General features: G+C 35.5%; 1 protein-coding gene across 2 annotated transcripts in view; it reads right to left on the bottom strand.

Annotated features, from left to right (window-relative positions):
- Positions 1-19,596, bottom strand: part of USP33 (ubiquitin specific peptidase 33) — a 63,972-nt gene that overhangs the window by 20,574 nt on the left and 23,802 nt on the right. Inside the window, exons 6-15 of one of the 2 annotated variants that reach the window (XM_030324308.2) lie at positions 17,336-17,438; positions 16,593-16,662; positions 13,506-13,619; positions 9,432-9,510; positions 7,550-7,967; positions 5,344-5,484; positions 3,495-3,610; positions 1,990-2,162; positions 1,790-1,860; positions 1,134-1,167 (exon numbers count right to left, since the gene is read on the bottom strand). In XM_030324308.2, coding sequence (XP_030180168.1) covers positions 1,134-1,167; positions 1,790-1,860; positions 1,990-2,162; positions 3,495-3,610; positions 5,344-5,484; positions 7,550-7,967; positions 9,432-9,510; positions 13,506-13,619; positions 16,593-16,662; positions 17,336-17,438 — 1,319 coding nt within the window. Of the gene's footprint in view, positions 1-1,133; positions 1,168-1,789; positions 1,885-1,989; positions 2,163-3,494; positions 3,611-5,343; positions 5,485-7,549; positions 7,968-9,431; positions 9,511-13,505; positions 13,620-16,592; positions 16,663-17,335; positions 17,439-19,596 lie in introns of both variants that reach the window. The other variant, XM_030324307.2, reaches the window with a different exon arrangement.

A 19,596-nucleotide genomic window follows, 5' to 3' on the forward strand; every position in this document is an offset into this window, starting at 1 on the left:
TATTAGCTACAGCTTCAAGGAGTCAAACTAATAAATACTTCCCAATTCATAAGAGGTGTATGTTCTTCTAGAAAGTACAAAACAGCTTTTAATCCTTACTGACCAAACAACATACCATTCCTTTTTGGCATGATGAGAACCAATAGCTACAGATCAACACTTCCCTGGATTATTGCTAAACAGTAAGATGTTTGTTATTATGAAGGTTCTAGTTCTTATTAGGATCCCATTATTTTTCTCTTACAGAGATTCAGACAAATTTCTCAGTTCACACAAACATATCTGCCTTCAATCCTCCAATTACTTTTCTTTTCTAACTTTGCACCACAAAGGCTTAAAAGCTTGAGTTTATTATAAGACTTTTAAAAGGCAGCTAGTAGTAGATGTAAAGAAACAATACCATACTTTTCTTAACTTTCTATTCTGCCATCATACAACAGGTAACATCAAAGTTAGTATAACCTTTCTGAATTTTATACAGATTTGAAACTATGTTCCTTTATAGTCACTTTGACATCCTGAATCTAGCCTGTTCATCCAGAAAAGAATATTGCCCTATTTATGATGGCAAACTCATATAATGAAAATGTGTATTATACATCATAGTATATGTTTTATACCATATTTAGAAGATGTTTTATGCAAAATTATATACTTATTTTATATCTCAAAATACATATAAACTTTCACATCTTAGTAAGCCTATTAAATTTGTTAAACTTTTACCTCAAATTTGTTTTAAATTTTTTTTTTTTCAACGTTTATTTATTTTGGGGACAGAGAGAGACAGAGCATGAACAGGGGAGGGGCAGAGAGAGGGAGACACAGAATCGGAAACAGGCTCCAGGCTCTGAGCCATCAGCCCAGAGCCCGACGCGGGGCTCGAACTCACGGACCGCGAGATCGTGACCTGGCTGAAGTCGGACGCTTAACCGACTGCGCCACCCAGGCGCCCCCTCAAATTTGTTTTACAGAAGAGCCAGTCTCTCTATTTTTACTTGGACAAAGCTTATTAGCCTTTATTTTTCTAAATAAGGTGCAAAATTAACTCCACATACCTAATTCAAGTGACCAAGAAAAATATCATTTATAATACAAAACATGCGATTCAAAGCACTATCAATGACACTTACTTTTTGCATTTTTCACAACTGTACATATTGTCACCTGGAAATAGAACAGATCTGGTCATTCCTCTCAAAATAAAAGTAAGTTACTGTATTTTTTTTTTTGGTTCTGCAATTCTTTGACTTTGCCGTATGCTGATTTTGCAGCACAGTAACACAAAGCTCACATTTTTTAGTCTCTGCTCAAGAATCAATTCGTGATGTTTACCTTGCCTAAAATACCCTCTCCTCTCTCTCTTTTCAACCTTGAAGGCCTATCTCAAAAAAATATCCTTTCCTGACTTTACTGACTGCCTGTTATATATTCCAGCAAGGTGCTGAACCCACAAAAACAGTGGAAAATCTTAAATATTATGGAGGAATTCAGAGTACTCCTGATATACAACATTTATATGGGTTGAATTCCCTTCTTTGAATCCCTCACCATATTGTCTTATACTACAGGAATTTGTATCAATCATTTCAGGATATGATTTATGTTATTTATATTTATATTGCCATGGTAGATACTGGCAACTATGATGATGATATATATGGGCAAGTACTGTTAAAGCCACCTTAAAACTTAGCTTTTATAAACACATTTTATATTTAGTCCCACTAGTATTTTAGATCACTCAAAACAATTTAGCCATAGTTGAAGACTATTTCATATTTCTTACCTTTTAGTTCATCTCTGGCAAAGAAGGCAGCAAGACAATCTTGCAAGGTTACTACTGGACCCCAAAACCAGCTAGGAACACATGAGACAACAAACCTGAAACATTATTGATAGAAGAAAAAAAAAAAAGGAAGTGTTCTGCCAGTACAGCAGAAACAACAGCTATAACATTCAATTAGTACAAGGAAAATGCATACATACCTCTTCACATATTCCATGAAAAAAGCTATCCACCCTTGTGGAGCATATGCTTCGCCACATGATCCTGCTTTGACTATAGAAGTTGGGTGACTGGATGAATGCAGCTTAGCAAGGTCTTCCTTGCCAGGAATTGGCAAGGACAGATCTTGAAAGGTCTCGAGGGTTACAGACACCTACAATTGTTTCGTGTTTAAAATGGGATGAAAATAATCCAACACATTTATGAGAACAAATCTTAGACTGCAAAGCAATTTATAAGCAAAAAAACCCCAAAATATCAGTAACAGTAATAGCAATGGCAAAAACACTTGCTCTGTACCAGGTGCTGTTCTAAATTTAATCTTCACATAAATCTTATGAAGTTACTACTAACATTCCCATTAATCAAGGACACTGTGGCATAGAAAAGTACATCCAGCCACTGTAGCTTGAGCTCCAAACTCGTAAGAACTATTACTGCATTTGTTTTTGGAAATGACATCTCATGATGGTTTTTAAAAAGATGTAAAACTTGGCATGTAATTTTTAAAAAGCTGAAAATAATTCAAGATAATCCCATTTAAATATTTGGTACCCAGGGGCACCTGGGTGGCTCAGTCAGCTGAGCGTCCGACTTCGGCTCAGGTCATGATGTCACATTTGTGAGTTCAAGCGCCACGTCAGGCTCTGTACTGACAGCTCAGAGCCTGGAGCCTGTTTCAGATTCTGTCCCCCTCTCTCTTCCTCCCCTGCTCATGCTCTTTCTCTCTCAAAAATAAATAAACATTAAAAAATAAAAATAAAAAATATTTGGTACCCAAACAGCCTACATTAAAATGATGCTATTGAAAGCTCTTAGATTTGACTTAAGATCCTACCACAATAGTTGAAAACTTACTTTTGAGGGGTTTTTTAATAAGTCATTTTATATTCCTTAATTCATTACTGCACTGAAACAAAACCACTCTTAAGAAAAGCTCAAAGAAACTCATAGATTTAGGGAAGATTAAAGAACTCATGATTTTAATTTACGCTCTTATGCATGAATCTGACACTACCTGTATTATCTGAGCCGTAATCTTAACAAAAGAAAATATTTATAAGCCATACCACCAAATGTAGAAGATACACTCACAGCCTTGTGCCTGTGAACAGCAACAGTTTCCCAGCATATGAATTTTATCAACCTTGGGAGGATATGCATGTGTTACCATTTATTGTTGCTGAGCAACATATCACCTTTCCATGTGACCAGAGATGAACAACGGAGTTAATTCTTGCTGCTAATGCATGCCTGTCCAATGACAGGTCAAGACCCATCCTTTCAAACTGATGTTGCTACTACTTCCAAAAAATAAATTCTACTCCTAGAATCAATTTATGCTGATGTAAACATAAGAAATACATGTATAACCATAAGTAGCAAGGAGAAAAAAATAAACTTTTCATCCCATTTGTCAGGTTTTTTTTTTTTTTAAGACCATTTGACAGAAATTCCCTGCACGTTATAATTCCCTCATACTCACCCTGTCACAAGTCAGACACTGCACTGAACTAATAATTGTTCCGTCAAATATGTCTGAAATAACACTTCGGTATTTCTTATGCTGTTTTTTCCTCTTTGGAGATGATGCAGATTGAGCTAGGATTGAAAAACAAGTGAAGAACATTCTTTTAAAAGGTAGTTCCTTTACCATTTTCTCTGGAATCCTTAACAGTAAAATTTACTATCCTAAAGTAACTTGTCAAAGTACCATTCAAGAGAATTACTTTAAAAAAAAATCCCAAGGGCGCCTGGGTGGCTCAGTAAGTTAAGCATCTGCCTCTAGATTTCGGCTTAGGTCATGATCTCACAGTTCAGGAGTTCAAGCCCCACTTCAGGTTCTGCACTAACAGTGTAGAGCCTGCTTGGGACTTTGTCTCTCCCTCTTTCTCTCTGCCCCTTCCCCACTCATGATCTCTCAAAATAAATATATAAACTTTTTAAAAAATCCCAAAAGAAACCAAGATGAAATAGAAGAGAGGTTCAGTCTCTCCAGCTTGACTTCAATCAGAATAGTTTTGCCTTTCCTTGTTTTTGCATCCAATAAGGTATTATTTGGAAAAGGGATTTAATAACTAAGTTTTGAGAGTTTTTTTTTTATATATATACATTCTGAACAGATCCTTTGTGAGCTTCCTGATTTACAAGTATTTTCTCCCAATCTTATCTTTTCAATCTCTTAATAGTATCTTTTGCCAAGAAAATTTTTAATTGTTTCTGTTATGGATTTTTTTAAAACTTTGTCTTCTTTGCACTTTTTTTTTTAATGTTTACTTATTTTTGAGAGAGAGAGAGAGCATGCACAAGTGGGGAAGGGCAGAGAGAGGGAGATCGAGAAACCGAAGCAGGCTCCAGGTTCTGAGCTGTCAACCGAGAGCCCATATGGGGCTCAAACCCATGAACAATGAGATCATGACCTGAGCCGAAGTCAGACATTTAACTGACTGAGCCACCCAGGCATCCCTTCTTTTATGGATATTGCTTTTGATGTCTTAAAAAAACTATTTGTCCAACAAAAGGTCATGAAGACTTTCTCCTTCCTATGTTTTTTCCTAAGAGTTTTAGAGTTTTACATTTTGTAATACTGGAATTCTCATACATAGCCTAGTGGGAATGCAAAATAATACAGCTAAACTGGAAAACAATTTCATACAACATTAAGTATGAAACTAACATAAGACCCAATAACCTCATTTCTGGGTGTTTACTCTAGACAAATGAAAACTTACATTCACACAGAAACCTGTGTACGAATGTTTATTGCAGCATTATCCACAACTGCCAAAAACTGCAAATAATTCAAATGTTCTTCAAAGTGAAAATGAATGAACAGCAGTATAATCACACAATGAAATAACTACTCAGTAATAAAAATAACTATTTAGACATGTAATGTGACTATATCTCAAATGCATTACAATAAGTGAAATAAGCCTGTTTCAAAAAACTATGTACTGTATGATTCCATTTATATGACATTCTGGGAAAGGCAAAACAATAGCAATAGAGAACAGATCAAAGGCCTAGGGCTTAGGGAGGGGTAGGGGGATGATCTAATTACAAAGGGTAGTTATGAGGGAATTCCTTGGGGGTGTCGGAACTGTTCTATATTCTGTTTGTGTGGTGGTAACAAGAATCTATGCATGTGTTAAAATCCAGAACTCTACACCAAAAGAGTGAATTCTACTGTATGTAAATTTGTGCCACACACACACAAAAATTTCAAATCATGGTTATATAAAATTATGCTGTCGATTTTAAAGTACTAAATATTTCATAATTAACACTTTAAATTATCAAAACAAAGGAACCTGAATAACTGAAACTTCTACCTTTTTTGTGTGTGGGTGCCAATCCTGGCCACAAATTGCCTGATTTAGGAGGGCTTGCTGATAAACGTGGATTAACACCTTCATTTGATGGGAGGATCTGTGATGTAGACAGGTCATTCAAATGGACATCAGTAATATATTCTGTAATATTTAAAATTTGTATTATTACCTTAAATAGTAAAATTATCCCACTTATCAAATAATATTAATTAATTTAAAGGTTTCTTCATTTGAGATTTTAAACACAATTCCCATTAATAAATGTCAAGTGAAATATTTGATAGACAAAGTTCTTGCTAAGCAAAACAACAGTGATTTTCCACCTAGGAATCCAAATAATGTTTGTAACACATTACTGCTCTAGCAATTTAGGAAGTGAGCAGTGGTAACATAAAGCCAAAGAGAATTGTATTTGTTCTAATTTAGTATTTTTTAGTATTTATGATAGTTTTTAAAAAGCTTTGAAACTGTAGGAGAAAAAAATTATCTTCTCAAACTAACATAATAATCAAAATCTAAGAAGAAACTTAGGCAGAATCATAAATTATTTTATTCTTACTGTGATAAAAGGAAATACATCCCTTTATCAGAAAAGAACCTTTTTTAGAATGAAATTATGAATCAAGAAAATAAAAACTTCATGACCACTATCTTGACAGTTGTGCTGTTGGAGTCCTAGTATATATACAATACAGATTTCAGGGCAAGGGATTGTGCTCAATAAGTATCTGAAGAAAAAAGAACTGTTCATAAGGACCCTGAAACTGAATGACTTCAGAGATTTTTCCAGATAATGCAAAGTAAGTCACCTTTATTATTTTCACATAAGCATTTCTCACAATTCCAACCATGACTAAATGAAGACTGCGTAATATTAGAGGGAGAAAGAGTAGGAGACTCACTCACCCTCTCTGAAGGGAATAAAGTTAGTATTATCAAGGTCAGGGATTGGCAAATGTTTCCTGTAAAAAACTTGATAATAAGTCTTTCAGGTTTTGCACTCTATATACAGTCTTTGTCACATTTTTTAATCAGGTCTTTGTAAAATGTAAAAGCTCAGATCCCTGATCTAGCTCATCAATTAGTCACCATGTATAAGAAAAAGCCTGCTATGGAGCAATAAAGAACCACTATGTCCCTTAATCAGGCTTTTGACAAGGGCGGGCTGAACAGCAATCTATGGAAGCCTAGGCTGCCTTTCAATATTTACTGACCAAACAACTTCCAAAAGCATCTAAACTTCTAAAATAAGGCCACTGTAACTAAGGAGCCTAAAATGCTTTCCTGACTTTCCTGACTAGAACACCAATATGCACCACACACAGGTGAACCACTACTATTCCTGTGTTCAAGGAAATATCCTTTTTTCCTCAAGAAGAAATTTTGGGCTCATTCAATACCTAAATAAATCGTTTACTAGTTTTATTCTTTTCAAATTACAAAAGATAAACTTTTTTATGTTACTTGTCTGCCACTTATTTTAAGATCAAAGAACTTAAACTTCTGATGGTTTTTAATGTGCTTTGGAAAATTAAGTATCACACTAGGCCAAGATAAATTAACTTTTGAAGAAATAAAGGTAAAATGCAAAGCAATCTAACCTAATTATCTTTCATCTGGCCACTTGCTCTTTTCAAAAAAACAAAAAAAAAAAAAACCAAAAAAAACCACTAGTATTCTGGTAATAATCTATCATAACAGGATTCATTATAGTTAAACTGCTATATCAAAATATATGCCAAATATTTCATAGCTGATAGTATTCCAATGACAGTAGTCTAAATCTAAAAGTGTGTAAGATTACAGAATTGTAATCTGAGTTATTTTGCTTTTTCCCCAGGATCTTAACAGAATCCACATAAAATGACATTAACTTAATATTCTACATGCAAATATTGCTAAACTCTACTACTTAGCCCAAAAGTAACAACTATTTTATTCCTGCTTTCTTCAAACTTGATCATATCCTGCACATAAAATATTAAGCTAATCAGTCTATTTCATTTTTTATGCTAAATACAGACTGGGAACATTAACATGTAAACTAGAAATATGTCTGATTTCACTCACAGGCCATGCTAATTTTCTCTCCAAAAATCAGAAAACAGTGAAATTACAAATATAATACAAATAAATACAAATATGCTCTCTCGTACACATTGTCTACAAATGAAACACTATCATTTTCCAATTATTAAATTGTCACCTGAAGCTCTGCTGTGTATTTGCACTTTGACAGTTTCCTGGTTGTTCAAGTCGACTGTTTCAGACACAGAGTCTCTGTCTTTATCTAACTCTCCTTCAGAATTTACTTTATTAATCTTATTGCACATCTTCTCTTTTTGCCAATCTTTTGACATTTCTGAATTGTTCTCATCATCCTGAATTAACATTGTTGTTTCATTATTATCTTCAGAAAAGCCTTTAGAGCCATTTTCATTTTCTGCTTTATCACTGCTGCTACAAGAGTCACAGGACTGAAAATCTACATCTGACTGGCTCTTGTCCTCTTCCATGGTCTCCTCAGTCGTTATAGTTTGAGGATCCTCCTCAACCTCCATGACCTGTTCTTTTAATTCTTCATGAAGCAAATCCATTAAACACCGAAGGAATTCTTGAGCATCCTAATATATAAACAACACATATTACCACTTCATTAAAAATATGTGTATGTAGAAATTTAAGAAAAAATATACAAAATGTGCTTATCAACTGATTTCTAAAGGTGTTGTGTTATACTGAGGAAACACCAGTTAGTAGAACATAAGGCCCTGAAGAAGGAATAGGAAGCACTGAGTTCTAAAAAATTATATAAATAAAACAAAAGTAATTTAAAAACTGAAGATGATCTGGAGGTCAGCTTTTAGTACTGCTGCTATTTTTTAAAAATGAAGAGGCATTTAAAAAAAACAACTGGATTTGCCTCATATGACAATTAGAATTCAGAGATGTCCTAAATTCAAATATTTTATCAGTTTGGCTTAAAATTAAAGCTTTCCAATCTTGTACTACATCTCAAAGAAAAATCCTTGATCAACCTGGAATGCTTTTTGAAAATTTGTGGGTACAGAGATGTGCAAAATGGGTGAAGGAAAGTGAGAAGCACAGGCTTCCAGTTACATACTGAGTAAGTCACAGGGATGAAAGGTACAGCAAGGGAATATTACTAGTGGTATCCTAATAGTGTCATATGGTGATAAATAATAGCTACATAGTAGCTATACTTGTGGCAAGCATAGCATGATGTATAAAATTGTGGAATCCCTATGCTGTACATCTGAAACAAATGTAACATTATGTGTCAACTATACTTCAATTTAAAAAAAGAAAAGAAAGAAAGAAAATACAAATTTATAAATTTATAGACCAACTCACATCTAAGAAATCAGTCTCTGGTGTCTGTGCACCAGAAAAAATTAACAGGGAATAGGTATTATTTTGAAAAAGAAAAATATGTGAGGGTTAGGTGTTAATATCAAAGGAACATATAAAGTTACAATAATTGAAACTGCCATTGGTACCACTTCAACAAAACACAGATCAATGCAATGAATCAGAAAGCCCAGAAACAAACCCTATAAAATATTAATGTAAGCACAAAAACTAAAAAAGAAGAAATTTCTAAAATCAGAAAAGAAAATTCTTCCAAATCTGTAGTCTGGTACAATTAGTTAGCTATTTGTGAAAAAAAAATGAAATTTGCACTGTAACACAAAATAAATGACAGATGCAGAGAAGAATTAAATATTTTAAAAATTAAAGCATAAAATATAGGTGAAAATTTATCTCTATATGTGTAACTTTTTGAAGCTAAAAGCATTAGAATAGAGACGTATTTATCCACTCCAAAATTTAACAATTTCTAGAAAAACATAAAATTATGAGAAAGGTGGAAAAATATAAGCAAAAAAATGACAATAGGCTATTATTGTCAGTAAATAAACACACAAGAAAGGATGACCCAAGACAATGGACAAATAAATTATAAAGGAAGAAATACAAAAGGCTCCATAAAAGCATAATGCATAATGGCATTTTTCAAACTTATTAAACATTAAGATTGTGAATGAAAAAGAATGAAGACTTACCTGCTGAGAATACCCCCGAAATGTTGGATTTACTGTCTTAATTCCTTGAAACAGAGTAGTAGGAACAACGGATCCTGGCCTGAGGAAGATAACATTTTTAATGAGAAATCTGTGATGAATGAAATCTAAAATTTTTACTTTTTATTTTAGTAAATAACAATCAAGAATTCAAGCTGTAGGGGCACTTGGGTGGTTCAATCAGTTGAGCGTCCGACTTCGGCTCAGGTCATGATCTCGCAGTTTGTGGGTTTGAGTCCGCATCCGGCTCTGTGCTGACAGCTCAGAGCCTGGAGCCTGCTTCAGATTCTGTGTTTCCCTCTCTCTCTGCCCCTCTCTTCCTTGTGCTCTGTCTCTCTCTCTCTCAAAATAAATATTTTTTAAAAAGTTAAAAAAAAATAATTCAAGTTGTTAATGTGTTTCACAAAGTCATTAAAAATTGCCCAGCGTTATGTTTCATAGGCTCATCAGAATAGCTTTATATTGGGGCGCCTGGGTGGCGCAGTCGGTTAAGCATCCGACTTCAGCCAGGTCACGATCTCGCGGTCCGTGAGTTCGAGCCCCGCGTCAGGCTCTGGGCTGATGGCTCAGAGCCTGGAGCCTGTTTCCGATTCTGTGTCTCTCTCTCTCTGCCCCTCCCCCGTTCATGCTCTGTCTCTCTCTGTCCCAAAAATAAATAAACGTTGAAAAAAAAAATTAAAAAAAAAAAAAAAAAGAATAGCTTTATATTAAGATATACTTAAGACAATTAAGATATATTTTATAGCTCTTGACCCTAATGAAATGATCATGCTCTATTTTTCAAAAACAATTACAATTACTTAAAACAAAATTCTAATTATTTTAAATTCCTGGGATAATTAAGATAAATATACCTAGTACATTATCTAAATTTTTGAATTCGGGTTTTTTTTACTTGAGTGTAATTGACATAAATAAGATTTTAATTTCTTTTTAAGTAGACTTCACGCCCAATGCAGAGCAAAATGCAGAGCTTGAACTCACCACCCTGAGATCAAGACGTGAGCTGAGATCAAGAGTCAGACACTTAGGGGTGCCAGGGTGGCTCAGTTGGTTGAGCGTCCAACTTCGGCTCAGGTCATGATCTCACAGCTCGTGAGTTTGAGCCCCGCGTCGGGCTCTGTGCTGACAGCTCAGAGCCTGGAGCCTGCTTCGGATTCTGTGTCTTCGTCTCTCTCTGCCCCTAACGCACTCACATTCTGTCTCTGTCTCTCTCAAAGGTAAATAAACATTAAAAAAAATTTTGTTTTAAAAAGTCAGACACTTAACCAACTGAGCCACCCAGGTGCCCCAGATATTTAACCACTTTTAGAATTCTGTACTGACACTTTAGAAGTCTGATAAACTTTCAGGAATTTTAAGTTTAAAATACATATTCAGGGCAAAGAAGTTTAAAAAACAGCAGTTAAGGGTTAATTCTAGCTATAGAGTCTGTAGCAGCACTGGATAACACTCAATAGGGATAAATGACAATGGAGGATTCTGGCTCTTTAATGTTCATAGCCCCAAAGAACTCATTAAAATCATATTCTTTTTTTTACATGAAAATAAACTTAAAATGGATTAAAGACCTAAATGTTAGACCTGAAACCATGAAATGCCTGAAAGAAAATACAGGCAATAATCTCTTAGACATCGCCCTTAGCAACATATTTAGGGATATTTCTCCTCAGGCAAAGGAAACCAAAGAAAAATAAACTATTGGGACTAAAGTAAAAAGCTTACACACAGCAAAGAAATCATCAACAACAACAAAAAAAGCAGCCTCATAAATGGGGGAAGATATTTGCAAATGATCTATCAGATAAGGGTTAATATCCAAAATATATAAAGACGTTATACAATTCAACACCAAAAAAAAAAAAAAAAAACAATCTAAAAGATGGGCAGAGGACTAATCAGAATGGCTAGTATCAAAAAGACAAGAAATAACAAGTGTTGGCAAAGATGTGGAGAAGAGGGAACCCAAGTGCACTATTGGTGGGAGAGTAAATTGGTACAGCCACTCTGGAAAACAGCATAAAGACTCCTCAAAAAATTAAAAACAGAAATAACATATGACTCAGCAGTCCCACTACTGGGTATTTACCCAAAGAAAATAAAAACACTAATCCAAAAAGATATAGGCACCCCTATGTTTACTGCAGCATTATTTACCATAGCCAAGATACGGAAGCAACCTAAGTGTCCATCCACAGATGAATGGATCAAGATGGTATATATACAATGGAATATTTGCTCAGCCATAAAAAAGAATAAGATCTTGCCATCTGTGACAACATGAATGGTCCTAGAGTTTATTATGCTAAGTGAAATAAGTCAGAGAAAGACAAATACCGAATGATTTCACTTATATGTAGAATCTAAGAAACAAATGGACAAAACAAGCAAAAAAAAAAAAAAAAAAAAAGGCTCTTAAACACAGAGAACAAACTTGTGGTTGCCAGAGGTTAGGTGTGTGAAGAGGATGAGCGAAATAGATAAAGGAGATTAAGAGGTACAAACTTCAAGTTATAAAATACATAAGTCACAAAGTGATAAGTCAAGCATAGAGAATATAGTCAATAATATTCTAACAACATTGTATGGTGACAATGGTGACTCCACTTATCATAGTGAGCATTAAGTAATGTATAGAATTGCCCAGTCAATATGTCACATACTTGAAGGGCACCTGGGTGGCTCGGTTGGCTGTCTGACTCTTGGTTTCGGCTCGGGTCATGATCTCACTGTTTGGGGGTTCAAGCCCCACGTTGGGCTCCACGCTCATAGTGCAGAGCCTACTTGGGATATTCTCTATCTCTCCCTGTCTGCCCCTGGCCACCCCGCCCCCCCCCCCCACACACACACACGCATGCTCTCTCTCACTCTCAAAATGAATAAATGAAAGTTTAAATTTTTTTTAATGTTTATTTATTTTTTTGAGAGAGAGAGCATGAGCGGAAGAGGGGCAGAGAGACAGGGAGACACAGATTCCAAAGCAGGCTCCAGGCTCTGAGCTGTCAGCTCAGAACCTGATGGGCTTGAACTCACAAACTGTGAGATGTGAGACCATGACCTGAGCCAAAGTTGGACACTTAACAGACTGAGTCACCCAGGTACCTGTAAATAAATGAACGTTTAAAAAAAATGTTATATACTTGAAACTAAGATACCAATGTGTATCAACTACCCTTCAATTTAAAAAAAAAAAAAAGAAAGAAAAGCCATTTTCTTTTCCTAGTATGTTAAAATCAAAGTAGTAACAAATTTTTGTTTGACTTAAGAGATGCTTAGTAGGGGGTAAAATATCTCAAAAAAAACTGAGGCACTTAGGAATAGGGGAATGTTAAAACTTTAAATACTACTGAAATTTTTACATTACAAATCAAGATCTCAAAAGTCTTGTGAGGTTTTAAAAAAAAAAGCTTTGGTGATTGTTTTCTTTACAGATAAGGTTGAGCAGTTAGGACTAATGGTAAACACAATTTTCTGAATAATTCTAAAACAAAATTAGTAAAATATTACATTGAACAATTATTCTTCTAATGCTACACTTTACAGGAAATAAACATAAGCAGAAAAATGAACATTCACCTAAGTATTTATGGTCTGATTTTAGCGTTGTGAGAATGTCTACTCCTGCATTAAAATTCAAGTGTCAGTAATAGCAGCTTTAGCATTTCAACTTATCTGCAGTCCAGATACTTCATTTGGATGTTCAGTTTGAAACAGAACATACTGCAAAATGAACTTGTCTCAAATTTACTTTTTTTCAGCTCTATATATGTGCACCTATATCCTTTTAATATTTGATATTCATTTAAAAACGTAATAAAGAGGAGCACCTGGGTGGCTCAGTCGGTTAAGCGTCTGGCTCTTGATTTCAGCTCAGGTCATGGTCTCACGGTTAAGTGGATTCAAGCCCCACGTCAGGCTCCAACCTGACAGCACGGAGTCTGCTTGGGATTCTCTCTCTCTCTTGCTCTGCCCCTCCCCATGTGCTTTCTCTCCCTCAAAACAAATAAACTTAAAAAAATAATAATAATAAAGAGAATAAATACATTAAGTACATACCTGCTTTTATGCCACAGTTCGGTCATCAGTTTCAGATAACTTTTACAAATGGCTGGTTTCTTATCTGTTCGAGCTAGTCCTCCACAATCAAGAAAAAACTGTGTCAAAGGTGGGCTAATTCAAAAAAAAGAAAAATGTTAAAGTGGAATCAAAGCTTAATAATGACTGACTTCCAGTCATTCAATAAATTGGTAGCACATACAGCCCCATATCTATCATTTCTTTGCTCCCTTTTACAGCTTCACATTCACTTCTTCATATTCGTGTTCAACCCATTCAAATCAAATTTGACCCCACTGTATCAGACTCCTCAATGCTGCCAGATGCAGTCAACATCTTTCACTCCCTCTTAGTAGCATTTATTACAAGTGACCTACCCCTCATTCTTGAGCAACCATTCTCTTGAACAATGATGAATTTTTCCATTTTTCTTTATCTCTGGCAACTCTTCCCCTTCTTTACTGTTCTTTTGACTCTTACCAGATATATAAATATCAAAGTCCCTCAGGACTGGATCCTAGGACTTTACCTCTCTTCCCTATATACTCTTTTCCTGGGGTGTCCTTAAATTTTCATGTTCATGCCAATGACAGTCAAACTTATGAAAGTCAAATATCTCATCTAAATTCCAGATTTATATCAAATATCCAAACTGATGGCTGTGCTGAGCATCTTAAATTTAACATGATCAAAATTTAACCTTCAAGTGATTCTATTCTTCCTCCAGGCTTCTACATCTCAGTAAGTGGTACTACTATCCATCTGGTGGCTCAGTTAGCAATTTGAAAGGCAATACTGTTGGGGTGCCTGAGTGGCTCAGTCACTTAAGCATCCAACTGTAGATTTCAGTTCAGGTCATGTTCTCACAGTTCGTGAGATCAAGCTCCATGTTGGGCTCTGTGCATGACAGGCTCTGTTTGGGATTCTCTCTCTCTGCCCCTCCCCCACTCACACACATACTATCTCAGTCTCAAAATAAACATTAAAAAAAAAAAGGCAATATTATCTTCTATGAGCATGATTAGCTGGAGGGAACCTCAGTGAATCTATTCAGTTACAGGAAAAAGACTGGGCAAAGGACCAAGCCCTGCCCTGCAATAAACTGGCTATCCTATTCTGTGTCTCCCTCTCTCTCTGCCCCTCCCCCCACTCATGCTCTGTCTCTGTCTCATAAATAAACATTAAAAAAAAAAAAAAAACTGGCTATCCTAAAAAGATATTCCATGCAAGTGAAAAATGAAAGAAAATATAGGTAACCATATTTATATTACACAATGCAGACTTTATTTTTTTTTATTTTTTTTAACTTTTTTTTTTTTTTTTTTTTTTTTTGAGACAGAGAAAGACAGAGCATGAACAGGGATGGGGCAGAGAGAGAGGGAGACACAGAATCCGAAGCAGGCTCCAGGCTCCGAGCCACCAGCCCAAAGCCCGACGCGGGGCTCAAACTCACAGACGAGATCGTGACCTGAGCCGAAGTCGGATGCTTAACCGACTGAGCCACCCAGGTGCCCCCACAAAGCAGACTTTAACTCAAAGCTCAAACAAGATATAAAGAAGGCCATTATATAATGATAAAGGAATTGAGTCATCAAAAGGATAACATCTATAAATATGCACCCAACATAGGGGAGCTAAATAAACAAAGCAAGTATTAATAGACATGAAGGGAGAAATAAACAGCAATACAGTAACAGTAGGGGACTTCAATACTCATCTCCAACAATGGATAAATCTTCCAGCCAGAAAATCAATAAACACTGGACTTAAACTACATGTTGGACTAGATGGACTCAACAGATGTCTACAGAGCATTCCATGCTGCCCCTACCTATTCTGTAAAAGTATGATTCAGAAACAAAAAATCTAGGGGCACCTGAGTGGCTCAGTTGGATGTCTAACTTTGGCTCAGGTCATGATCTCGTGGTTCGTGGATTCAAGCCCAGCATTGGGCTCTATGCTAACAGCTCAGAGCCTGGAGCCTGCTTGGGATTCGGTGTGTCCCTCTCTCCCTGCCCCTCCCCCATTTGCGTGCTGTCTCTCTCAAAAATAAACATTAAAAAAAACCTGAATACTTTTTATTAAAGACTTTTCACCTACAGAAAAGTACAAAATATTTTCATAGCACCTCTGTAAGTGATTTGAGGAAGGGGCACCTGGGTGGATCTGTCGGTTGAGCATCTGACTTCAGCTCAGGTCATGATCTCCTGGCTCGTGGGTTTGAGCCCCATGTCAGGCCCTGTACTGACAGCTCAGAGCCTGGAGCCTGTTTTCCGTTATGTGTCTCCCTCTCTCTCTGCCCCTCCCCCACTCATGCTGTTTCTCTCTCTCTCTCTCTGTCTCAAAAACAAACATTAAAAAAAAAGTGATCTGAGGAATTAGTTCAAGCTTCTCATTTTCTAGATGTTAAAACAAGTAACTTGCTCAAAGGCACACAACTAACTAGGGTTTACACCAGAACCAGCAGTCTCAGGAAATACAGGCATGAATAATCCCACTGGGACAATGGATTAGTACCAACCCAGTTTCTTGCCTACTCTACCTTCAGGATTACTTAACAAGAAAGAAAAAAGAAACTTTTCAGGACATTTACATAGTTAATCCACAGAATCTTTTAAATGGGGTCATTTCAGAAAGTGAGAGGGAAGGAGAAGAATTCATTGAGGGAAGGACAGCCAAGGATTTATGGGATCCTATTGGCTAGGGAAATTGAATAGAATTGTTAACTCTTTCTCATATTACTATTAGTGTACTTCTTTCTTTCCTCCTCTGACTCATCTTTCTTTCTTTTTTTTCTTTTCTTTTCTTTTTTTTTTTTTTTTTTTTAGCAAATTACAAGCAGCATGATTTTCTCCCATCCACATACTAACCAGATCCGACCTGCTTATTAGCTTCCATGATCAGGTGAGATCAGGCATGTTCAGAGTGGTATGGCCATAGGTTACCAACAGCATGGTTTTCTACTCAAAGAGTGACTTTATTTTTTTTTTTCATTTAGAAATAGTTTTATTGAAGTATAACTGCCATATAAGAACTGTGATAAAGAGTGACTTTAAAAAGCTATACAAAATTAATTTCTATACTTACCAATTAGAAAGAGCCTGCAAAGCTGCATTCATATAACAAGTATTTCCAATATTTTTCAAACCCGTAAGACCTATTAAGAACAATCATAAATTATGTCATCACTCAATAATGCAGTGACTTAATTTTCTAAGTGTTTACTGAATATGTAACTATGTATGATACTTATTACAGTTCTCAAACTATGTTAAGAACACACAAAATAGGGGCACCTAGCTGGCTCAATCTGTGGAGCATGCAACCCTTGATCATGGGGTTGTGAGTTCAAGCACCACATTGGGTACAGAGATAACTCAAAATATTTAAAAACTAAGGGGAAAAAAACGCAAAATACATTATGGAAATACAAAATATCAACTTGAACAACTCAGAGGTCAGGATTCTACTAAAGTGTTAATTTTCAGATAATTACTTAAATAAACATTTAAAAAGTTAAAATTCCCTTGTATCAATTATAAAACACAAAATTTGTACTAAATTGTATATGGATAGTTTATACTAAGGGCTTTGGTAAAGTGATGCCAGAGAAACCAAGCATCTCTCAAAAGTTGTCAGTCTGCTTTCCCTGCAAATACAATTGTACTAGGCCAAATTTTAGATTTTATTTATTTATTTATTTATTTATTTATTTAGGCCATCAACATCTATAGAGTCTCTTTCACTTCTCGAGTTTGAAATTTTCACATTACAATTTCCTAAAGAAATGTGTAGTACCATAGAAAAGAGTGTTATATAGGAGATTTTACCTCTTGCCTTAAGTTCATCTTCTTCTTCCACTTCTATGTCCAAATCATCAAATACAGCAACCAGAGGAGTTTTTAATGTTGTACTACTTGGTATTTTAAAATCCTTGATAACAGGAAAGACAGCAAATTTACATTTACATCTTGAAAGTAATGAGGATCTACACTAGGAAAGAGCATGTCACTCTATCTTTATCAAAAATGCACTTGAATAACAAAGCCACTTACGACTTTTCTGAATTGAAAAGTTAACAATTGGGGCGCCTGAGTGGCTCAGTCAGTTAAGCATCCAACTTCGGCTCAGGTCATGATCTCACAGTTTATGAATTCAAGCCCCGCATCGGGCTCTGTGCTGACAGCTCGGAGCCTGGAGCCTGCTTAGATTCTGTGTCTCCCTCTCTCTCTGACCCTCCCCCCATTAATGTTCTGTCTCTGTCTCAAAAATAAATAAAAATTAAAAAAAAAAATTTTTTTTTTAAAGAAAAGTTAACAGTTATCAGTTCAATGAATCCCAATCCAATTCAGTGTTATCAAGCTAAAAAAAATCTAGGCACACATTCCTACACCATCTTTTCAGATTTTTCTAACTTTTTACAGGAAGAAAATACTAAAGTTTTTCTATCATTAACACACCAACTTATCTGTAGACTTCTACAATCTCTCCTGATACTTGTTACCATACTTATTTTGCATTATTTTATACATATGAAATAGTTCAGTTATTTTAAATAGTAATAAAATATTCCAGAATTAATTTCCAAATATTGTCTGAACTCAAATGTTGCAACTGGTGACGGGTTCATCAAATGCTAGCTCACACTTAAAAAAAAAAAAAAAAGACAGAAGAAAAACTTTGATCTAATATTTTAAAAGTCAGGAGAGCTCATAGAAATATCAGATTCTGCAAGTTCTCTTTTAATAGAAGACTGAACTACACTGAACCCATTTAGCAACTATCACTTAAAGGAGGAAACTGAACGGCAACATGCACTTAGCATATGCTCTGACTCTCCAACTTATTCAGGCCTTATTCCACCTCTACAATGCATGCATACGCACTTTTCTACCTACCCACTTTATACATTTATTTTACTTTCCTGGTATCTGTAGATACTGAACATTTGAGCTGGCCCCATATTCTCACTTAATTGTATTTAAGTATAGAGGTTTTTAAAAAATCATTTAAGCGGCGCCTGGGTGGCTCAGTCGGTTAAGCGTCTGACTTCGGCTCAGGTCATGATCTCATGGTCTGTAAGTTCAAGCCCCGCGTCGGGCTCTGTGCTGACAGCTCAGAGCCTGGAGCCCATTTCAGATTCTGTGTCTCCCTCTCTCTCTGCCCCTCCCCTGTTCATGCTCTGTCTCTCTCTCAGTCTCAAAAATAAATAAATGTTAAAAAAAAAAATTTTTAAAAAATCATTTAAAATTTTACCTCCTAGAAAAAATTTTTATTTAAGAAATCTTACTAATGACATTTGGTCTCCAATATTATTATTTTATAATTAATGTTCCAACAGCATAGAAATTTTATGTTAAAAAATTGTACAAATAACTTTTTTCTTCTGAGTAATTTTATTCAACAATAGGATCAGGAAGTTGCATGAAATTAAATTCATGCCTTTTATGTGTTATAAGTATAACTCATACTTATTTATTTACAAGCCATCAGAAAAATATCAGTATATTTATTCAATCAGATTCAACATTCATTAAGACATTCAACATTCATTCAACATTCTGCAAAATCTGGCAGAAATGGCAACAGACAACTGTTTTCTTTAGTCAGTGATGGTTACTTTGTCAATGTGTTTTTATTTGTATTTCCTTTTTGTGAACTATCTGCACTTATTCTTTCAACCACCTGAGTATTACCCTTATAAACTGTTATCAATTCCTTATGTGATTAAACTTTTAGTTACCACATTTTTGTTAATAATGAAAGTGTGTTCCAGAAAACTTACTTTCAAACTATCAAGGCATTAAAAACAAGACAAAAAACACATTTCTGAACGATAATATCAGTGGCAGAAATAGTAATGGTAGTTTGGTGATTTATCCACTACAGCCATTCAACTTTGAAATACAAAAAAAAAATATAGCTTGTCTAAAATCTACTCATTTTAGGGGCGCCTGGGTAGCTCAGTCGGTTGAGCGTCCGACTTCGGCTCAGGTCACGATCTTGCGGTCCGTGAGTTCAAGCCCCGCGTCAGGCTCTGGGCTGATGGCCCAGAGCCTGGAGCCTTCTTCCGATTCTGTGTCTCCCTCTC

Source organism: Lynx canadensis, chromosome C1 (assembly GCF_007474595.2).
Source record: "Lynx canadensis isolate LIC74 chromosome C1, mLynCan4.pri.v2, whole genome shotgun sequence".
Lineage (NCBI taxonomy): Eukaryota > Metazoa > Chordata > Mammalia > Carnivora > Felidae > Lynx > Lynx canadensis.